Source organism: Megalobrama amblycephala, linkage group LG18, assembly GCF_018812025.1.
Source record: "Megalobrama amblycephala isolate DHTTF-2021 linkage group LG18, ASM1881202v1, whole genome shotgun sequence".
Lineage (NCBI taxonomy): Eukaryota > Metazoa > Chordata > Actinopteri > Cypriniformes > Xenocyprididae > Megalobrama > Megalobrama amblycephala.
The window spans coordinates 37,589,388-37,613,394 of record NC_063061.1 but is presented as its reverse complement, the minus strand read 5'-3'; the positions used below and the strand labels follow the sequence as shown (position 1 = coordinate 37,613,394).

The 24,007-nt window shown below is 40.4% G+C and overlaps 1 protein-coding gene across 1 annotated transcript; it reads right to left on the bottom strand.

Annotated features, from left to right (window-relative positions):
- Positions 1-1,753: 1,753 nt before the first annotated feature.
- LOC125252852 (vitelline membrane outer layer protein 1 homolog) lies at positions 1,754-6,401 on the bottom strand. The gene is made up of 5 exons (XM_048166469.1): positions 6,373-6,401; positions 6,016-6,137; positions 5,784-5,897; positions 2,169-2,350; positions 1,754-2,097 (listed from the first exon to the last, which is right to left on the bottom strand). The coding sequence occupies exons 1-4, from the start codon at positions 6,397-6,399 to the stop codon at positions 2,170-2,172; spliced, it is 444 nt and encodes a 147-aa protein (XP_048022426.1). The 5' UTR covers positions 6,400-6,401; the 3' UTR covers positions 1,754-2,097; position 2,169.
- Positions 6,402-24,007: the final 17,606 nt, after the last annotated feature.

The following is a 24,007-nucleotide window of genomic DNA, read 5'->3' as shown; positions in this document are numbered from 1 at the left end:
CTAAATGATTGTGCAAGTCAATGACCTAAACATAAAAACTTTAAACAAACACTGATCTAGTCAAATGTTGCTCATTGCTTATAAAAGCATGTGCCCTTTGAAACAACTTTGCTTGATCATTTATTTACACTTTTTCTCTTTCATGACGTTTTCATGAAAAATAGACACCATGAAGCAGGAATTGAAACTTTAAGCAAATATGATCCATGAAGCGTCTCTGTATCTGTAGGATAATATCAGTCTTTGATCTCTGATTCATAAATGCTTCTTGATTCTGGCACCGTTTGTGATATTAGCTGCTGGTGTGTGTGTACAATCTGTCCCATCATCCTCTGCTCTGGCCTTCCTCTCGCTCATGTCGTCCACAAGTGTTTTCAGTCTGTCCAGGTGATGAAGAGTTCTGAGAAAACAGATAAAAGAAGACCAATCAACACCGATTAGAGCAATGCTGCTTCACTGAGATCACATGACTCTCCTGACCTCCGTAATGACATGTCAGTTTCTTCTGTTTCCTCTTGAGGAACCTTAAAAAAATACCATCACAAAATATAAAATTAAAAAAGTAAGAGTCTGTGAAGGAATAATGCAGGAAAATTCTATTGTTGCATATATTTAAACTTAACATGTTGTGATTGGCTGGTCACATGACATACGAGAACCAATGGTCTTTTTCATCAACAACACCAAACAAACTCAAATGGATTGCATTTTGTAGTTTCAGTTTACTTTTATGGTGCTCTTTTGTCTTTTTTTTAAGCAAAGCGATTTAAAAACTTTTATTATGTGTAAAAGTGCAGTGTGAACATTCTGCATAACATCTCATTTTGTGTTTCACAGAACAAAAAAATCAGAAATTAAAACAATTTGAGGCTCTATTGCTTGCAGTTTCATCTCTGTACAAATTTTGTAACTCACATTGGAGCGCTTTAATATTATCGCCAATTTGTGAATAAATTGCTTGTGTTTGTACATTTTGCATATTGTCTGCTAAATTAATTGATATAGATTAGTCGTTTTTATACCATGTCCGCTATTGAAGTGAGTGGAATGTCACAATGTGACAAAACTAAAATGTTCCCACATTATAAAAAATTAATTGATGAGAAAAAAAATTGCAAATTCATGGCAACATGATGCTTTTCAGATTTTGTTTTGTCAATTTGGATTTGTTTGTTCGCTAAATGCTTAATAACTTTTAAGATGAAGAATAAATGCTAAATATTAGATAAAATGGTGACAGAATCACATTCATATTAATAATTTGTAATTAAAGAGATAATAGGTTTACATTAATGATTTAAAACATCTAGTTGGCATCCTAATGCACACAAAAGTAACCTGAAGGCTAAACTGTTCTTTTATGTTGGAGTAATTTTGACTGTTGAGCCTAAAAAGATCCTGCAGGAGGTGCAAGTACATCATTAAACCCTCAGTATGGTGTGTATATATATATATATATATATATATATATATATATATATGTAGCATCCCTATTTGTCCTTAAAGCGAAGTATAAATCCCCACTCTACATTTGTGAACAAATGTTCATGTTAGTTTAATAATGTATTAGTAAATGTTGAAATTAACATTAATAAGTGCTGTAGAAATATTGTTCTTTTTTAGTCCATGTGAACTAATGTAGTTAACTGATGTTAACAAATAAAACCTTACTGTAAAGTGTTTTCAAATATAGATTGTAATGACATTACTTATGCTTCAGTGTCTAGAGAAATAAATCTTTTGGAAATGGGCACATTTTTCACAAAGCTTTTATTTTTTGATTAATCAGTCATAATCATGATGTGGATAATGACATGAACAAAGAACAAGAAGTAAAGAAACACTCAAATGTTAATGATTTAAATCAGGCATTATTTTGAGATTAATATCCCTCAAAAATTAGTTGGCATTCAATAATGTAAGATGATGTTTATTTCTAGATATTAAAATGAGGTTGGGCATATAATCATGCCCTCAGAAAGGTAAAAAGGTTTAGGGTAACATGATTGACAGTATGATATCAGTGATAGTAGTATTATGATCAATTATTATAATCCATTTGGTCTTCTTGCTGTTCTTGTTGTCATCCTCCTACACCTGAAAGAAAAAACAGATTTAGTTGATCTGCAGTATGTGTCAGTCTGAGGTTTAGATTGAGATCACATCACCTTAATCACAGCAGTACATTTGCGCGTCATTGAGAGCGGTGTCATCTCCTCTTCCCTTTGGCTCTTCTACCCGCGTCTTGATGCCGCAGATTCCTGTTCCACCACACGTTGAGCTCCATTTGCCCCAATTACCCCAGGCTGTGCCGTCACCCTGAAGCACAGAATCTTGACTGCATTTGAACCTGGAGAAAATTCAGATGTGACAATATTATGATAAGAAATGTTATTGTGCTGTTGGACTGAATGTCAGTCACATGATCACCTGCAGCCTATGGCATAATCACAACCACGATCAGCAGCACGACTGAGTGTGATATTAATTGAACTGCTTGATGAGGGAATACAGAGTCCTTAAAGGGTTAGTTCACCCAAAAATTAAAATTCTGTCATTTATTACTTACACTCATGTCGTTCCACACCCGTAAAACCTTCGTTCATCTTCAGAACACAAATTAAGATATTTTTGATGAAATCCGATGGCTCAGTGAGGCCTCTATAGGGAGCAATGACATTTCCTCTCTCAAGATCCATTAATGTACTAAAAACATATTTAAATCAGTTCATGTGAGTACAGTGGTTCAATATTAATACTATAAAGTGACGAGAATATTTTTGGTGTGACGAAAAAAAAAAAACACCACAAAATAACAACATATTATTTAGTGATGGCCGTTCAGACGTTATGAATTCAGCAAGGTATATGCTTCGAAGAATCTGAATCTGATTATACGATTGTTATATCGCTCCGAAGCTATCCTTAAAAGCCTACGAGTTTTGGTCCCAGAGGCATATAGACAGAGATTTAGACAACACGTGAAACTTCCGAATCAGACTTATGTTGAGTTTGCGCGTGACTCAAAGGAACTGATTTTATTTGATTTGTTGGTGTGCGTCTCAAAAAAGCCGAGAGCAGAGAGCAGGTTAGACAATTAATCCTTATGGAAGAATTTAAGAGTTGTGTTCCTTCCGCCCTTGCTACTTAAGTAAACGAACAGAAAGCAGACACGCTCCACAAGGCTGCTACTCTGGCCGATTACTTCGTTTTAACGCATAAAGTCACATTCAAGGACGTTCAAAAATCACGAGATAAAGTTCCTGTTGATCCACCTGTTCCGCCTCGCAAATCGTTTAATGGTAAGCCTACTGTTTCGACTGGTGATAGGGTTTGCTTTTATTGTAAGGCCTCTGGTCATTTAATTGCAAACTGCCCTGTTCTACAAAATCTGTTGGTTTGATCTCCGTTGATTCCAGTTCGAAATTTGACTGCATTACGCCCGAGTCTGATGGTGATGCCCGTCTCACTAAAACTGGTTATGGACCTTTCCTGCATTGTGGAACTGTTTATTCCCAGTTTGTGTAAGCCTGTACCTGTTCGTATTCTTCGGGATACGGGGGCCAGTCCGTTCCGCTCTATGGCCAAGTTGATCGTTTCATTTCAGATGAAGTGGATTTATGCGACACGCTCATTGCAAATCCTGATGCTCTCTGTTTCTCCACAGGAAAAAGCAGATCGGATTCCCGTGAGTGCTGAGAATGGTGCTGGTAAAGATCATGTTGATTTGTCTCTGTGTCCAGATAAATTAATTGCTGCCCAAAGGTCAGATTTAACTCTTGCCCCATTGTTTGAATTGGTTCAACCAGTCGGTGTCCCAGGCATATTTTCTCAAAAATGAGATCTTAGTGAGCAAATGGGTGTCTCCTAAATCTCCTGATGACTGGAATACAGTCATGCAAATTGTAGTTCCAGTAGTTTATCGTGACATGATTTTAAGCGTTGCACATAACAGTTTGGCTGGTCATTTAGGTGTCGCAAAAACATATGACCGGATTTTGCTGAATTTTTATTGGCCCGGCTTAAAAAGAGATGTTTCACGTTTTTGTCAGACTTGTCATGAGTGCCCAACCAAATAATTCAGCCTGCACTGCTTTATCCAATTCCCATGGTTTCGGAGCCGTTTGAGCACGTAATAATTGACTGTGTTGGACCTTTTCCGCATTCAAAGTCTGGGTACACGTACCTATTAACTATTATGTGCGTGACTATGCGTTTCCCTGAGGCGGTTCCTTTGCGTTCTGTCACTGCTAGAGCCATCACTAAGGCACTCATCAAGTTTTTCTCAGTTTTCAGTTTACCAAGAGTGATACAAAGTGCCCGGGGAACAAATTTTATGTCTCGTACGTTCTCTCAAGTGCTTAAGCGACGTGATATTAAGCATAACGTCTCTGCCGCCTATCATCCTGAGAGCCAGGGTGCACTGGAGAGGTTTCACCAGACCCTGAAGTCTATGCTGCGCTCTTACTGTTTTGAGCTTGAGAGGGACTGGGAAGAGGGAATTCCTTGGTTGCTTTTTGCTTCACGAGAGGTGGTACAAGAATCACTTGGGTTTAGCCCTGCAGAACTGGTTTTTGGCCACAATCCGCGCGGTCCTTTGGCCGTACTAAAAGAAAAATGGCTTTCTTATCCAAAAAGCAGCACTCTTCCTGAGTACGTTTCACAATTTTATACACGTTTATACCAAGTCCGTGAATTGGCCAAGCAAAATCTTGAGAAGGCGCAAGAGAAAATGAAAACTCGGTTTGATAAGAAAGCCAGAGAACGGAGTTTTAGCCCCGGTGGCAAAGTTTTGGTTTTGTTACCAGTACTTGGTGGGTTATTGCAAGCTCGTTATACTGGCCCTTATGTGATTAAAAAGAAGTTGTCAGATCGAGACTATGTCATTCTTACTCCTGACCGCCGTCAGAGTTCTCGAGTATGCCATGTGAACATGATTAAAGCCTATTACGAGAGAAATTCGGGTGCCAAAAATCCAAAGAGTGGTCTACCTTGCGTTTCAGAGTGTGAAATATCTGCTGTCGGGCTGCTCGCATCTGAACGGATGGATGAGGCAGACGAAGGACCATCAAGGTGTATAGTTCAGGGTAGGTTGAACAATTCAGAGATGCTCTTAACTTTGTCCAGTCAGCTACCGCATTTGTCTCCAGCTGAGAAAGCTGATGTTATGGAATTGGTGAGTACGTTTTCAGTGTTGTTCAGCAACATTCCCGGCCAGACGTCAGTTATCGAACACGATATGGATGCTGTTTTATAGGTGGCGTAAAACCCACATCAATATCATGCTCGATAACTGACGTCTGGCCGGGAATGTTGCTGAACAACACTGAAAACGTACTCACCAATTCCATAACATCAGCTTTCTCAGCTGGAGACAAATGCGGTAGCTGACCGATTTGACCGAGCCGTTGTCTTATCCCTCTCTTGTGTTATGGCAGTGGCTGTAACAGACGTTATTTTGTTTTTTTGGTGCACCAAAAATATTCTTGTCACTTTATAATGTTAATATTGAACCACTGTACTCACATGAACTGATTTAAATATGTTTTTAGTACATTAATGGATCTTGAGAGAGGAAATGTCATTGTTGGCTGTGCAGGCCTCACGGAGCCATCGGATTTCAACAAAAATATCTTAAATTGTGTTCCGAAGATAAACGAAGGTCTTACAGGTGTGGAACGACATGAGAGTGAGTAATTAATGACATTATTTTCATTTTTGTGTGAACTAACCCTTTAAATGGCAAAATAAATCCAGCATGACTTACAGCAGCACATTCTCACCTGATGTTGTTTGCGGCCGTATCATCACCAACTCCTAGGGAAGATTCGACTCTCAGCTGGAAAGCTTTTAAGAATCCAGAAGGACACCACTTGATATCTTTCCATTCACCCCAGCTGAAGAAAAGACAGAGGTTTCTTGAGAAAATTCATTATTATTTTCAAGAAAATCCTCCATTTATTTATGTAGAATAAACACTTCATGTAAGAATTCGATATAATCTGAGCCCATTACTTTCCTACGTCGGACTCAATTGTTTCATAGAGCTCATGTGAGCCTTTGGATGGATAGACACAGTGAAGACGAATCCCATTGAGTGATGTATCATCATTCATAATATAAGATGATTCTTCCACCTTAAAACAACATTAAAAACAATCATCCATTTAAAAGAGCTGACGCTAACCCAACCCATAGTAACGTTTATCTTTATGTTCTTTAGTATTATACAGACCCTTAAAAAAAATCTTAAACAGGTGCAGTTCCCTGGAGATTAAATGACTAACAACAACTGAACAGTTTTGAACCTTTGAGGCTCTGAAGCACTAATCCACCAGTGTATTAGCAAAATAAAATCAATGCCCAACTTACCCTCAGACTGAATCCTGCGGCATACATTCCCCTTGACACATGTCCTGTCCCCCACGACCCCCAGGACTTCCGAGACACGGTAACACTGATAACACTGATTTGTAACGTATGTGTGTGCTCCGCTCATATGGTCTTACTGTGGACTGAACGCTCACATGCTGCCCAATAATGGCTAGCAGTAAAAACATGGAAAGGAGGCGACGCATTGCTACAGCACTGACCTGACCGATAAAAAAAAAAAATACTGATTGTTAGATTAATTTTCAGGTAGACTATCTGCAGCCTCAAAGCTATCAATCATCAGTTGATCAAGCAGACACAGAGACGGTGTACCATAACATTCTCAAGTTAAGGAAGAAGCCTCATATTTATACACAAGATTTAGCAAAATCATCCACGATGTCCAGGCCGTCCAATCGTAGTACTCAAAGATCAACCCATACCATATATGGCATATTAAGAAATATAATAACAAGTAAGAGAGGGCAGATGTTCGAAATGCATTCGTGTCTTGAGTTCCTGTTTGCGAGAGTGTATAAAGCCTAGTTCTGGTTTTGTCTAGGTGTGTCCATGATGTGCAGATAACATAACGAAAAGAAGTTACACAAGGACAGTCTTACACAAGAATAGTCAAGAAACAAGAAAATATTAACAATTAAAGCCACTTTAAATGAATTCTGTTTGGTTTCTAAACTAAAACCAACCCCGGGGTCAGTAAAACCGCTCTAAGGATTCTTTTTTCTGATCATTTTTTGAGCCGATCAAAACATCTTCAGACTACATTTATAGTTTATCAGTATTGTGATATCCTGGTCCTGGTTCTACCCAAACGAGCAGGCCAGGAGCACCGAGAGCACATCAATGACCTGTACGTGAACACACAAAAATATAAACACTGATCCAATAAAATATACGTTTTAACCGTCAGTGTCCTTGAAAACTGTTTTTCTTGGTAAAATGCCTAAAAAATGATTTGTAACCCCATCATCTCGCAAGAGATGAGAACTCAAGAGAGCAACCACCACAGTGTGTTTATTGCAAATGTACAACAAAGTTTATTAGAAAACATTCAAAAGTTGCACAACGGGTAATCAGAAATGGCAAAGAAACAAAACAAGCAAAATCAAACAATTGTAACCACTAAAGATAACAATCATATCCAATGGCAATTGCTCTACACTCAATCACAAATAAAACTATTTAATTCACATTTATTTGTATAACGTTTTTCACAATAGATATCGTTTCAATGCATTCTTCTTACAGAGAATGAATGTCAACATTACAATTTACAGTAATCTGTTATCAGAGGTGACTGTTCAATGTATGTGGTTTCAGAAATGTACATATATAATCATGCAGTTAGCTAACAATATAATAATTTAGGCAATTTAATTTACAATCACTGTTAGCAGATTAATGATTACATGTTAACAATAATTAGGATATAGAAATTTGGGAATGTGCATGTTGATCCAGATGTTGCTTCATCTGAAGTCCTCACAGGAGTCTCTTCACATGTGTTGGTCATCTGAAGTGTTCATAAGAGGCTGGATCAAAACTGAAGCTGATGTCCTCTCTAGTCACCTAAGGACGGGCGTCCCGAGATAAAACAGAAAAGCAAATGGAGAATAATTAGCATAGCTGCTGTTCATAACATTAAGCAAAGATAATCATGAGCAATTGATCTGATATGAGATGCATTATGTGAACGCTTGGCTAAAGAGATGCGTCTTTAATCTAGATTTAAAGACAAACAGAATTTCACTCCAAACTCCAAAGCAAAAGTAATCACCAAATCAAACCACTACAAACATACGAGGAAGAAACTGTTCTTATGCCTACCCGTTCTGGTGTTCAGTGCTCTGTCGAGATGTTGTAAGATATAATGCAGTCTCATTTTGACTGAATCATCCACTGACCTCGATAAACAAACTTCAGGGAGTCGTCCAGTGAGGGTCCAGTGATGTCCTTCAGGCAGGCCAGCACCAGTCTTTCAAATGACTTCATGACCACAGATGTTAAGGCAACAGGCCTGTAGTCATCCAGTCCTGTGATTTTGTGTTTCTTTGGAATTGGGATGATGGTGGAGCATTTGAAGCAGGAAGGAATGTTGCACAGCTCCAGTGATCTGTTGATGATTTGTGGCACAGGATTTCAGACAGGCTGGTGTAACGCCATCTGGGCCTGGTGCTTTTCTTGTGTTCTGTTTCTGGAAGACCCGGCACACATCCTTTTCACAGACCTGAAGTGCTGGAGGTGTTGATGGGTGTACAGTATGGAGAGAGAGAGACAGGGTTTTTTCAAACCTGCAATAAACACCACTCCAATGTTGGAGTATTGTTATGACCGTGCACGTGTGCATGCGTCAAACGCATCTTTCCATGCTCAAAGGAATGCTAATGTCATTTATAGTCAACATAAAACTTCTGTCATGTGAAGAAAAAAAAGAAAGGACTTGATTTTACACTTTGGGAATTGATTGGATCATGAAAAATCTTGTTTCCCTTTCGAAAGGGAACTTCAACTCTGCGTTTATCGCATATGGGGAACCGTCACTCGTGACAGGTGTCCGAATGCCAAAGAATCACACCACTCCAATCCTATTTTCCGGCGACAGCCTATGACGTCATCATAGCACGAACCTGGAAGTATAAAGGGAGCGCCTGAGGAAGCAGTCGACATCTTCTCGTCTTTCGGGACTGTTCTGTCTATGCCATTGTTTTCAACACCGGTAAGAAATTATTCCATATATGCCTTGCAAACATTCAGGAGAATGTGTTCATCCGTGTCCCAGGTTTTTGACACTTGATTTACATGTTTTTGGCGTTTGTCTGTCTGGAGAGGAGCACACATAGACGGTGATTGAGGGTGCCGTCTGTGTGTTTGTCTATTGTTCACTGTGAGCGTCTCTCCTATCGGGACGCTTCGTTCTCGTTTGACACTCTTCCCGAGGGAGGAGGTGTCTGCATCTGTGCCTGGTGATTCTAGCCCCGTGTGTGCTGAGGCAATACGCCGACTGCAATCATAGGGCTCGCAGGTGAGCTTGTTGGGAAGTTTGAGAGAATTGTATTCTCTCTCGGCTTACCCGGGGCTGACGAGGATGAGTGGCTGAATGACGGTGACGTCCGTGTTTGACATCATCGCGTACGATAGCGAGCGCTCTTCTGGCTGCTGGGTATGTGGAGCTGTTGTGTTTTTGGGACACGCTTTTCGGCAGGCTGCAGCTGCCGTGAGAGCTCATTTAGAAAGGGAGTCGCGCGCAGATGGCTCGACAAACGGTTCCTTTCTATCCATGAATATTGCGGCTCCCATAGATATTCATTCTTTCCTGATCTCCACGTTTGAGATCAGGAGGGCATGGAAAACCCCCTAGCTGTTCAGATTTGGATCTGAGCCAGACAAACGGGAGGAGGTGCTATGGCTGAGGTTAACAGCTATGGTTATAGGCTGTTATTAGCCTTCCTGGTGCTGTTTTTCCCAGGTGGTAGGCACTTATCTTTGAGAAGATAAGTTATGCAGTGCTGCTAGGCCCCACTTTTTAGAAGTTTTGTCATGCTTATAATGTCTTCATATGAGCCCCTTGAATTATATTCAAGTTTGAGCATACAGTGCTAAATGTTTTTAGCTTTCGGTCTCAAGGGTTCAATACAGATCTCAGATCTGTTTTGTGAAAACATTTATCCTGTTTGGATGGCATGTATTACAAAGCATTTGCACTTGCTTTGGGTTCTAAGCTTTAGCCCTACATACTTTCATATATGTCAGCTTACTCTAGTGCTGCCACAGGTTAGTGCCTGTTTCTGTGATAGCAGGCTGTGGTTAGCCTCTATCTATGAGCGTGGTGTTATTTTGTACTCCCCGGTTAGGGTTTGTGTTTCACTGAGTGCATCACCTGTTGGATTGCACACTCAGGTTGAGTGTAGAGATTCTTATTCTTGTTAGAATAGTATGATCTCTGTTAGCTCCCAGTCGATCATGACCACAGCAGATGTTTACATATGCTGTTAGATTGTTGGCTCTTTATGGGTAGCCTCTTTCTTGTACAGCTTGTTTCTCGGGTGCTGTTTGTTTACGATCACGAGTTTGCTCACGTATCTTAGCACTGCCTCAGGCTTATGCTCATGTTTGTTTGAGGTGGTAGGCCTTGTGGGCCTCCCTTAGACCACGAGAGCATGTTTATGTGTACTATGTATATTGCCTGTTGGAATGTGTAGGCTTAGCTCTGGTTGTGTAGCTAGTTACCCACGATTAGCTTGTTGGGTCTAGAGCTGGTCCCCTTTGAGCTTGGACCCTATATATGACCACTGGCTGGCACCTCATGGTGCTAAAAGTAGTAGGCCCTACCAGGCCTCCTTTTCAGTTTTCTATGTTGGCCCAGCTGGGTTGGTTATATTTAGAATCATTTCCAAGGTTGAGTCTTGTTTGCTGACTCACACCGCCATCGGCCATGCCCACCTCTGTAAGAGTAGGCCCTAGGTCAGGCCTCTCATAGAGTTTCGTGGCACAGTGTGTTCTCCTCTTATCCAAGGGTTTTATCGAGTACTTGTGTGCCGCGTCACCCCCTGGGTGGTTTCTGCCGCGACCACGTAACACTATCTTGTTCACGAGCCACTTCCTCTATTCATATTACTCAACTCCTGTAAAAGGTTTACCTTTATAGATTCAGGAGGAGTCAGGTAGGCATATAATATTTTCTTCTTAGATTATATTATCTCAGGGTCTACTTCTGATCACTACCGTACCTCCTAGGTCTATGGTTCAGATATCAACCAAGCCTACCTGGGTGGGGTGGGTTAGCCTTCCGTTCAGTGCACCACAGCTGGCTCTTCACCCTTAGAGGACAGCTATGCCTGCTAATGCACTCCCATGGCCCACTCTGTTGCGACTGGTTGGCAACCTTGACTGACTTTGTAAAGTCCGTCGGGATATCTTTATAAAAATCTATCTTTTTCAGACAGTCAACTTCTGATACCCCAAATGGATTCTCACTCTACAACAATAAACAGACTGAGACAATACTATCAGAGTTTGAGGGCAGTCCTCATTCTCATTTTATTATTTCTTGCAAAAGCAAAAACTAAATACACCACTTTATGCCAGCTAAGCTGGAAGTTCCATGGGCCAGATAAATAATTACATTTTAAAGCTTACCCTCTTCTCTATTCAGTATATGTTCTTCTCTAAGAAAATCAGGTGTCTTCTTTGATCTTCTGAGGGTTGTGATCTGGTGAAGACTTCCGCTTGCTGCTTGCTTGTATGCTCTTTCTTTCTTCAGCAAAATTACACTACTACTACTACTCCAACTAACCAGAGAGCTATAAAGGCCCCAATATTTATATTCTCTTTTGACGCACTTTATCTTTTCATTTACGCACATGTGGTTTCTACTTGCGTCGATTGCTAGGTTACTTGTCTATCACCTTTTTTCACTTGCGTCAATGCATTTCCTATTTGCGTCAATGGCTTAAGCAATACACACATTTTTTATTATACATTTTTATCAGATTTCTACCTTACTAGACATTTATTTCCTAACTGTCTTCATTCTTATCAGTTACACACAACAATATCTCTATCCCCCAGAACCCATGTTCACCTACACACATAATGCAACAGTTGGCACCTTTACAGGATGTGGTATACATTTCACTCAAGCTCACAGCATGTGTTTTTGTATCATTTATGAAAACTTCATAGACCCCAGAGATTCTTCAAGTTTAGCAATTTTCTGCTTTTTATTATATCTTTTAAAATCTTTATCAAATTGTTTGGAAGAGAACACTCCATTTCTCTTGACACCCCCTCCTTGGAGTGTGATCTTCCCCCCATGATTTCCTTCTCTTTCTTGAATTACTATAGTTTCCCCTGTACGTTTATTCAATAAAATATACAATTTTCCTAACATCTGGTAAGTCACAACTTCAATTCCTTGCTTCAGTGGAGTCTCATCTCAGTATACCAGCCAAGAACTTCTTAAAAATCGACCTTTTGTTTTTATTTTAAATAACAAATCTATATCTACCTTTGCAATTGGTAACCTAACCACTCCATTAATGAGGAACCACCTTCCAACTGGTCCTCCTCTCAAACAGGTTCCGCAGAGGATGCGTTTTTCACGAGTAACCCAAATCCCATAGTCTGGTGTGCCTCGCTCGCATTCCCCACACTGGACCTGAATTCAGGGAGTTAAAAATTTAGATGCCACAATCATGTCTCTTAAAAACATAACATTTATTAAAGCCAATTCTATCCTGTTGATTGGCATCTCAACTTCTCTTGTCAAAGAGGTTCACTTTCCGGTGAGGCCCCTTTTAAGACCGGTTCTGCATAGGGTGCGTTTTTCACGATTAACCCAGATCTTGTTGCCTGGTGTATCTCGATCGCACTCCAAATGCTAGACCTGAATTTTTAGAGTTGTTAGTTCAGCTGCCAATACTCAGGAATCCCCATTTCATTTATACTTTTTAATATTTTACCCCCATGGCTGATATATCTTTCTGTGAAACCCCCTGAAAGTCTATTCCACACTATTTCACATGTGTTGAGTTCTAAATCTCTCTTATCATAAGGTCCTCTAACTAAAATTTCTTATTGTGGTCGATATTTCATTTACCACCTTCTGATTTTTAATATTCTTTATTTTAATTTTTACATCTAATTTCCCTTCTAGACATTCATCATGAATTTTTCCTATCTCTGTGGACCATGAGTTTCGACAACAAATTATTTCTTCACCACATAACCAACATTGCTTCTGTTCAATTACTTTGGGTTCTGGGTTTTCTTCATTTACAACAATTTTCAATTTCTCCTTTTTTACTATGTACATTCTTCCCATTTTCTCCTTTTCCTTTTGCTCCATTTCCTGCTCCCATTCTTCCAATTTCTCCTCCATCATTTTCTCCACCTATTTCAACATACTACATTAGTTCTAATAATTCTTTTCCTGACATTGCTTCCCTAGCAGTACTTCTATTATTTTAAGTTTGCTCTCTGCCATACTCCAAATTGGTACTATTTTTTTCATCATAATCTTTACAGTTTTTGCCACATCTTCTATCCACATTTGCTTTCTATCTTCTACCATCTGCCATTCCCGTTGATTTCTGTACTTCAACCCTCTAACTATCCTAACATACCCAACTATCACTGCTTCTATTTCTCTTGCCAAATCTATCTCCTCTTGTTCTCTTTCCCCAATCAAATTGGCTAAACAATCTTCTAATTTATCAATATTCTCCAAAATTGTATCTTCCTCTACTCGTCACTCTGATCAAATCAGCCAATTGATCACATCCTCCACAATCTTTAAAGTTATCAATTTCAGGTGTTGATAAATCTGAGGGTTCTATATCAGTAAAATCATCATCATTGAAATCTTCTTTATTTTCACCCCCATTGGTCTCCATCAATGTACGACTGTCAATTTCTCTAAGAGGGTAATCTAAATAATTTTGGGATAAAGTTTCATGCTTGGTGAGATCCATCATCCCTCTAATTCTTCTTAATGAGGAGCCCATAGGTCCCCCAAGCAGCCCCCTCTCTTCTCCTCTGTTGCTCACGAAGCTCCCGTCTTCATCTGACATTGTTCCTGTCTAAAAAAGCCCAATGTCATTAACTCTTTCTACTTTTTGCCTGTGGAACAACACTTCAAATAATCCCAACCACAAAATGATTAACATTTCAATTTTCTTTACTTTATGTGCAATTGCCAATATGGTCAGCACCATTACCCACATTATTCCTTTGCCTATTATTATTTTAGTCTCCAATTTTTTCACGTCCTTTCATTAATTGCTTAATTGGGTTCACAAGATCTGAAACTAACATTATAGCAGTTGTCTCTAGCACACTGAAGGCAATCATCAGATTTTCAATTCTTACTTGGGGAATTTCAATTACACAATCCAAAAATCCATATATAACCAGCATTGTTCTTTGGAAGTCTCCCATGCTTCCTTTTACAAATTTAAATCTGGTCATAAAACTCAAAATCCATAATTCCAAAATCAGGTTAAACCTGTTGTAGACTAATCTTAATATTTGTTTAATTATCATTAAAAGTCCAATTCCAATCCTCATGCTATTTTCCTTGTTTGGGTACCAGGACCCTGGTAGGATGCAATACATCCACCAAACAAAAATTCTTAAGGAAAATCTCACCCATTCCAAATTGTCTTAAGTGCATTCATAAGCTCTGGTGAAGTTGCTTGAATTGCTTGCTATTGTTCTCTTTTTCTTCAGACCCTTTCAGTCTCGTGTCTTTGGTCAATAATATGTATAAATTGAAATACTTGCCTTTTTATACTCACCCCCTCCTGCTACTCGTTGGGCGCAAGTTACCCCTCAAGTTAACTTTCGGTCATGGCCTTCTGAACTTGAACTCTTTGAACCTATTGTTTGGAACACTGCCAATGCTCACTCTTCTTTGAATGCCCTTTTCACCTTGTCTTCACCTGCGCTTGTGGTTTTACACCTCTAGCAAGCTCTCTAGCGAAGCCTGTCTGCTTCTTTTTATATGTATTTTGGGTCACACTTTATATCAAGCAGCCCCAACCACCATGCACCCACACAAAAAAAATAAGTACAATGCACTTATTGGGTTCACATTAAATTGCAAAACACTTTTGCTGACAATGTAGAAACATGTATGTACACAACAAGTGCATTGCATCAAATGATTAATTTAAATGTAAGTACATAGTAGTCAAGGCCACCCAACACAAGCCGGGTCTGTATTTTGCCTAATTACCATAGGCATATTTTTCCCTGGCCCATGGAACTTTGGTATATCAGCCTGCCCACTGCAAGCCCAGCTCTGTCCTGCCCTAAGTCATTGTGGCTGTACTATCTCTTTTTCTCTAATTTGTTTCCCTTCCTGTACATCTTTCAATATTTCCATAATTCCTTTTTTTTTTTATCTACCATTAATTTTGTAGATTTCCTGATTTATTATTTCAGACCATTCCTTCACATTACAATTTTTTGATATAGAATTTTTTATAATTCCAATCGTTCTCTCTGCTATCCCATTGGCTTGTGGAGTGTAACAGGGGGAATAAACTCTCTCAATACCATGATCTGCACATAGCCCATCTATCAGCTTATTCCTAAATGGCATCCCGTTGTCGGTTCTAAGCTCTCCAGGTGGACCAAACATTCCCACTGCTCTGTCTAATAATGTTTTCACACTATTTGCATTGACTACCCTACAACAGTGTATCATCACATAACCACTTTTACTATCTACCAACACTATAAAGTACTTTTCTCCTCTTTTTCCTCTTACTGATAATGGTCCTGCCACATCCATTCCTACACTGCCCCATACATTTCTCGATTTGATACTCAATATTTCCTTCCTTTTGGCCCTTCTTCCTGTATTATGCTGTGAACATACCTCACATTTTTGTAATACATTTCTTACTTCACGCAAAGTTAAATCATAGCCCAGTTCTTTAATTTTATTATAAGTTGCATCCCTTGATGCATGTCCTATCTCTTCGTGTATTCTAATAACCAATTCTTCTTTTAATGCTTCCGGTACGACAACCTTTCCTGACTCGCTCATTTCCCAATCTTTAGCCCCTATCACCACTAACCTCCTACTTTGTACCAACTTATCTACCTCGCTGTTTCCTTTCCAATAATCTCCCTTTTTTACATGACTTTTTTGATGATGCACTTCTATACTTGCTTTTTGTCTTAACTCATTTATTTTCAGCCATTCCCCTTCATGACTTACGGCTTTACCTTTTGCTGTCCTGAATCCATTCTCAATCCATACACTTAAGTCATCTGTTAAGGCCTGGTAGCAATAATAACTATCCAGGATTACCTTATAGCTTCTGATCTTAAGCTGTTCACATAGGACCATACCCTCCAACAGTGTTTGCACCTCCACTTTCTGCACACTCCCCTCTACTCTGCCTTTCTTAGTTGTAATAGTTTCATTTCTCTTCATTAGGCCCTACATTACATTACATATAACTTTATCTAATCCATTCAACAAGGAGGTGATGCCACACTGAGTGTAGGCCCTCTTGAGTCTTTTAAGTAACATGCACATATCAGGATCCCCTTTGCCTCAGGAGCCCTGACCAGACAAATACCACAGACCATTAACCAAGGTCCCTACTCTGGTCTCAAGAGCCTTCTGTATTTGCCTATCCTCCAGGCTGCCTTCCTGTAACAGCCTTCTGACCCTATGGTCTTTACCTTGCCATCCAGGTCCCACCAGCACAATAGATAGTTTTACCTTCATTGTCGCACTAATGAGGCTTTCAAATAATAGACTTGCGTCAAACGCCCTGAGTAGACTCGATCAGCAGAGTTCTGGTTGCGCTCTGTCCGAGGGGCCCTCTACTTCATTTCCTTACTAATCCTATTTGAAACAACTATCCACACACAAAAGGTAGGCCGTTTCCCTTAGCCACCTAAATTCAACACTAGAGTTCGCTCGAGCCCCACGTTGGGCGCCAAAATGTGCCGCGTCAACCCCTGGGTGGTTTCTGCCGCGACCACGTAACACTATCTTGGTCACGAGCCACTTCCTCTATTCATATTACTCAACTCCTGTAAAAAGTTTACCTTTATAGATTCAGGAGGAGTCAGGTAGGCATATAATATTTTCTTCTTAGATTATATTATCTCAGGGTCTAATTCTGATCACTACCGTACCTCCTAGGTCTACGGTTCAGATATCAACCAAGCCTACCTGGGTGGGGTGGGTTAGCCTTCCGTTCAGTGCACCACAGCTGGCTCTTCGCCCTTAGAGGACAGCTATGCCTGCTAATGCACTCCCATGGCCCACTCTGTTGCGACTGGTTGGCAACCTTGACTGACTTTGTAAAGTCTGTCGGGATATCTTTATAAAAATCTATCTTTTTCAGACAGTCAACTTCTGATACCCCAAATGGATTATCACTCTACAACAATAAACAGACTGAGACAATACTATCAGAGTTTGAGGGCAGTCCTCATTCTCATTTTATTATTTCTTGCAAAAGCAAAAACTAAATACACCACTTTATGCCAGCTAAGCTGGAAGTTCCATGGGCCAGATAAATAATTACATTTTAAAGCTTACCCTCTTCTCTATTCAGTATATGTTATTCTCTAAGAAAATCAGGTGTCTTCTTTGATCTTTTGAGGGTTGTGGTCTGGCGAAGACTTCCGCTTGCTGCTTGCTTGTATGCTCTTTCTTCTTCAGCAAAATTTCTTTCTTCAGCAAAATTACACAACTACTACTACTACTCCAACTAACCAGAGAGCTATAAAGGCCCCAATATTTATATTCTCTTTTGACGCACTTTATCTTTTCATTTACGCACATGTGGTTTCTACTTGCGTCGATTGCTAGGTTACTTGTCTATCACCTTTTTTCACTTGCGTCAATGCATTTCCTATTTGCATCAATGGCTTAAGCAATACACACATTTTTTATTATACATTTTTATCAGATTTCTACCTTACTAGACATTTATTTCCTGACTGTCTTCATTCTTATCAGTTACACACAACAATGTCTCTATCCCCCAGAACCCATGTTCACCTACACACATAATGCAACAGTTGTCACCTTTACAGGATGTGGTATACATTTCACTCAAGCTCACAGCATGTGTTTTTGTATCATTTATGAAAACTTCATAGACCCCAGAGATTCAAGTTTAGCAATTTTCTGCTTTTTATTATATCTTTTAAAATCTTTATCAAATCTTTATCAAGTTTGGAAGAGAACACTCCATTTCTCTTGACACTTGGCCTACTGGCTGGTTTAAGTCATGAAGCTACCACTGGCTAATGCCATGTGTTCATGAAGGTTGAAGGCCCCACCAGGGCCTCCTTTCAGTTTGCATGTTGGCACAGTTTTTGTGTTGGTTTCTATCTGACTTATCACAATGGATGGGTTGTGCTTGCCACTAGCTGACACCACGTGTTTACGAGTTGTAGGCCTTTTCAGGCCTCCTATGTATCATGCTGGAGCTTGGCTTTGTACTCCTCTCGCTTAGAGAGTAAAAGGTGCTTTTACTGAGTACATTTTCTGAGTGGCTTGCCTCTCAGGGTGAGTTCTTGTGTTAAAACCATCTGTTTGTTCGGTTTTATGTATTTACTTCCTTGAGCTTGGTCTCCTTTAGCTCTAGTTGAGCTAAGTAGTTACCTAGTTTTTTACTCTGTTCTATTTTGCTCCTAGAACTTTAGTGGCCACTAGCTGACGCCGTGTGTGACAGGTAGGCCTTCGGGGCCTCCTTTGGGAACATGCTGGCATGTACCTTTTGTGTTTCTCTGACATTCTTACTGAGGACAGTAAAAGGGATTTATGTCGCTGGCTGGCCAGGGCTCCGGTTGACTTATTAACCTTCTTTGTAGTCGGTTTGCTTGCCTGGAGCTTGATAACACTGCCACGAGCTGATGTCATGTGTCTGCTGAGGTTATAGGCCCATGGGGCCTTCTTTAGCACGGGATTTTACTCTTTAATCTCTTGCTTAAAGAGTAAAAAGGTTCTTTACTGAGTACACTGCTCGCTGGATTGTGTTGGATGAACTGTTTTGTGGGCATGCACAGCAACTTGATTACATGGTTGGTTGTGCGCCCAGCATGTTATGTTTTCTGGTGAGTAGCCTTATGGACCACCCTGGAATACCACCATGCGGTTTGAGTTTCTGCTGTGATATTTAGTTCTTCTTCTAGAACTTTAGTTATGTTAAAGGCCCTTTTTTCCGGCCTCCATGACTATGTGCCTACAGTATGCTCTGTCTGTTAGGTTGAGCTTTGTACTTCCCTTTGGGTTGACTGTGTAATTGTGCTTAGCTCCCTAAGTTGGTCATTGGTTGTAGACTTCTATGAAGTCTCCTGTTGAGACCAGCAACCAGGCTGGTTTGTGCTCCCCTGTACCAGGGTTTTTCCTAGCGCACAGCCTCCTCATTGCTTTAATCAGACACTGAGTAGATCCTAGGATGAGAGGATTATACTTCCCTCAATACAAGGGTTTATAGCGCTCAGCTGAATTCTGCTCTCCAGAATGCCCATCTCTGCGCGTGGGTTTGAGTCGCTTACTGCTCTTTTGCAGTCGCTCTTATCTGCTCTCTTCTTTTAAGTATGCGCTTTGGAGATTCTGTGTATCAGACAGGGCTGGCCCAGACTATGTTTGGCTTTCGCTAGATTAGTACGGCCTCCTTGGTGGCGCTGAGGGTGACTTTGTTCCCCTCTAGTGACTGGCCAGGGTTCCTTACGGTTTCCTGGCCACATTCCCTTTAAGGGACCACTTTCCACGGAATGCTGGTCCTAGATGCTTTGAGCAGCCTTGGAAGGCTTTCTGCGGGAGGCCTCTTTTAGGCTCAGTTTGGGCTGTTGGCCGTAGGGAATGCTGTCACTGACAGCCTTGCGTGACCCGAGGGGGAGTTGCTCCCGGCATTTCTCTGAAACTGCCGGACGTTTGTCTAGTCATTTTGCATGCACTCTAGCATGGCGGCGTGGGTATATCGTTCCCCATATGTGGTAAATGCAGAGTTGAAGTTCCCTTTCGAAAGGGAATGTCTCAGGTTACGTATGTAACCATGGTTCACTGAGAACAGGGAACGAGACTCTGCGTTGCCCTGCCATGCTTCAGGCTGCCTGCTGAACAGTCCCTCAAAGACGAGTAGGTGTCGACTGCTTCCTCAGGCGCTCCCTTTATACTTCCAGGTTCGCGCTATGATGACGTCATAGGCTGTTGTCGGCCAATAGGATTGGAGTGGTGTGATTCTTTGGCATTCGGACACCTGTCAAGAGTGATGAGTGACGGTTCCCCATATGCGGTAAATGCAGATTCTCGTTCCCTGTTTTTAGGGAATCATGGTTACATACGTAACCTGAGATGTTTCCCTCTGAATTAAGTTTATATTTTCTAACTTCATAGGCAGATACTTTTTCTTGCTTCTCCAGTAAATGTATTTTGACTTAATAATGTTTGGATATTTGTACTGGAAATCAACAAAAATGCAGGGTTAGAAAATCAAAACCTCTTCCACGAGTCAATATTCAACTTACCTTTAGACTCGATTACGGATTTACATAGTCGAATCCCATTCGAATCAGATTGCCTATATTCGACTGATAGTTGAATCATATATGTAATGATTGTTCATATATGTGATATATCATATATGGGGTGGGGGGGGGGGGGGGTGCACACAGACTTTGAAAGTTTCACGCACTGAATTGTACACGAGATGGAGCGGGACACAGAAAATGAAGTAAGGCCTTTTATTTTCTTTCACACACAGCACAGAGAAACATCTTTCTAATAAACCGATCAAACTGCCTGTCAAGTGATAGACGAAACCGACAATGATTTTATCTTTTTTAAACAAATGAAAGGCAATGTGGATATATATAAACTGCAGAAAGGCCACACTACAGATAGATATACCTTTCATATGTTGGCAAATCAAATTACATAGGCTAAATTCTAAATTGTCTGTGCGAGCAAGCTTTAACTAATCTACAGCGCAACATTGATGCACCAAAAAACTAAAATTTAAATGAATTACAATTTTTTTAAATTAAATTATTTAATCAAACATTATTTTACAGATGATTTAGAACAAAATATAGGCTATCCATTCTAATAAATAAAAATAGTCTAATTAAAAAAAAATTAAATATGATCAAGTCAAACTGCAAAATACCTGAAGTGCAGGGGAACATATATTCAAAACACAAGCCACAAATAGTTAAATTAGATAACCCAGAGTGATCAATAAATAAATTAAAATTAAAGAAATGATTGAAATAATGAAAGTATAGCCAGAATTGTCAACTTTGTCTTTTTAACTGCAGAGACAATAAACACTAAACTTTTTGAAAGTTTGAGATCACTTGTAGCTACCCTACCTGGGATGCGTTTCCCGAACAACAATGTAACTCACTGCTGAACTACCATAGTATGATGCATCATTGAACAAAACAACTAGCTAGTCACGAACTGTTTCCCAAAACTGTATTGTCGCAAACCTGTCACTCAACTACATTGGTGAATGATGTCACGCAGGTGGTAAAGTAATAACTTCTTTAAATTAATCCGTTTGAGATCGAACACACATATCATAAAAACAGGAAACTCTGCTTCTAACGACAGCTCGAGAGCTGTTGCTCCAACCACATAAATTTGCGATGCTGTTTGCGAATGTTCGTATTGTGGCAGGTCTAGTAGATTCTGCTTGCAGGTGATTGGTTGGTCTGCTCATTGGCTCCCCTATCAGCAGGCAGCGGAAGTGTATATAAACTGGCTGGTTAGATGAAATGGCGTCACGAGTCACCGCCCCTTTCTTCCGATCCCGTTAGTATCCAGGTATGTTGTGTGATGTTGACTGTGTTGTTAGTGGTAAATTGTAGCTAATGTTGGCTGATTTTCAGAACGGCACGGTGGTAATCCTGTCTCTGGCATTGGGTTGACGTTGCCCCTCTGCAGGTATGTGGAAGTTGTTTGTGTTGTGCATTTAAGAATTCACTTGTATAGAGTCTGGGAACGTGACGTCAGCGACGCATTGCATTCTGGGACTTTAGGTCACCGTCAGTACAGTAGAGACTGGGAAATAGTGGAGGAAGATGTTAAAATTTATATTATACAGTTAAAAACATATTAGAATGGTGAACGCTGGCTGTGTTATGAACTATCTGCATATACTGACCAGCGTGGAAAACGGATGTGAAATGAAGCGCCATTTTGTCCCATTTTCGGGACATTCTAAAACGCTTAATGTGGCGTAATGTAAGTAAACATCATACTAATAGCCCAGAATTTGAACGCAATGCATTTAATTTCACGTTAAATGCTTTCCTCCCATAGAAACTATGTACAGCAAAGCAGATGAGCCCAGAATATGAACAAAATTGCACTCATTACACGTTAAGTCACTGTCCATTAAGCGTTTTCTTTATGGGAGGAAAATGCGTATGTGTTAAATGTGTTGCGTTCATATTCTGGGCTAATCTGCTTTTCTGTACATAGTAAACACCAAACAAATAAAGCATACTAAGTTTAGTTTTGTTAATAACACTGTTTTAGTAAATTAAGCCACGTTATGCATTTTCACATTATGCGTTAGAATGTCCCTCATTTTCTGCCTTCCAGCTTAGAAACGACACAATGATGAAAGTGAAACTCAATGAAAATAAACTTGAACAAAATGTGGCTTTGTCATTTGTATTTATTACAGATTAATAACTTCTGATCCACTTGAATATGTAAGTGCTCACACCATTAATAATGTACGAAAACAAGTTTAGAAATGTTATTTGTGATATAGCTCGTTGCGATCACTCTCAGTGTTCATAAAGCAACACCTCTGATTCATTGTTCAGCTTGTCTCGGTAAGAAATTATGTATTTATTCTATTTAGGTCCAGTAAAACTTACTTGGTGTAGCGACTCCACAATATAATTCATTTCAGAGCTGCATTACAGAGGGTCATGCTCTTATGTTATCTCTTAATGCTTTAACATGAAGAAATCAGGGCTATATGATGATATGCTGGCTGAGATCAATATATATTGTGTTTATTATTTTATCTGGCAGATATATCGGTGCCATTTAGTTATTAAAAACTGCAATAGAGAAATCACTTTGGTCCTGTTTGTGGTCCGATAGGAGGCGGCAGTGTGGTTTCTATGCGTGTCGTGTCCTGGCTGTCCCACCACGAACTGACGTGAGGAATCAGGGGCAATGAGAATGGGAGCCGAAACGAAGCGACTTTTCAGTTTGGTAAATGCAGCCTCCGCTGCATCGGACCACCTGAACGTCGTTCTGGGGGAGGTCAAGGCGGTCAGAGGCGTGGCTAGTTGGCTGAAATTGCGAATAAACCGCCGGTAAAAATTGGCGAACCCCAGAAACCTCTGTAGGGCCTTACGGGAATCTGGACTTGGCCAATCCATCACAGCCTTAACCTTGTCAGGATCCATGCACACTCCCTCAGACGAGACGATGTACCTTTCGACGATGCATTTCTCCACCTTGACAAAAAGCCCATTCTCTAACAGACGTTGAAGCACTCATCTGACGTGTTGCACATGCTCCTGGAGAGACGAAGAAAAAATCAATATGTCATCCAGGTAGACATAAATGAACTGGTCAACCATATCCCTCAACACGTCATTGACGAGTGCCTGGAAGACCGCCGGGGAGTTGGACATCCCGAAGGGCATGACCAAATATTCAAAGTGCCCCCTAGGGGTGTTAAAAGCGGTCTTCCATTCATCCCCCTTCCTGATGCGAACCAAATGATATGCGTTTCTTAAGTCCAATTTAGTGAAAATGGATGCTCCTTGCAACCTCTCAAAGGCTGAAGACATCAACGGCAAAGGATAAGTATTCTTTACCGTGATGTTATTCAGCCCTCGGTAATCAATGCAAGGTCGCAAGGAACCATCCTTCTTCCCCACAAAAAAGAACCCCGCCCCCGCTGGAGAAGAGGAAGGGCGGATGAACCCCGCTGCCAGAGAATCAGAAATATATTTCTCCATGGCCTCCCTCTCGGGAGCGGACAGAGAGTATAACTTGCCTTTAGGCGGAGACTTACCGGGCACTAAATCTATAGCACAGTCGTAGGGATGGTGCGGAGGAAGAGAAGCAGCACGGGACTTACTGAAC

Coding starts and splice junctions, on each gene's coding strand:
- LOC125252852 (XM_048166469.1), bottom strand. CDS start 6,399: ATGTATGCCGCAGGATTCAGTCTGAGG. Junction 6,138..6,372: donor CCGCAGGATTCAGTCTGAGG/GTAAGTTGGGCA, acceptor TGTTGTTTTAAG/GTGGAAGAATCATCTTATAT. Junction 5,898..6,015: donor ATTGAGTCCGACGTAGGAAA/GTAATGGGCTCA, acceptor TCTTTTCTTCAG/CTGGGGTGAATGGAAAGATA.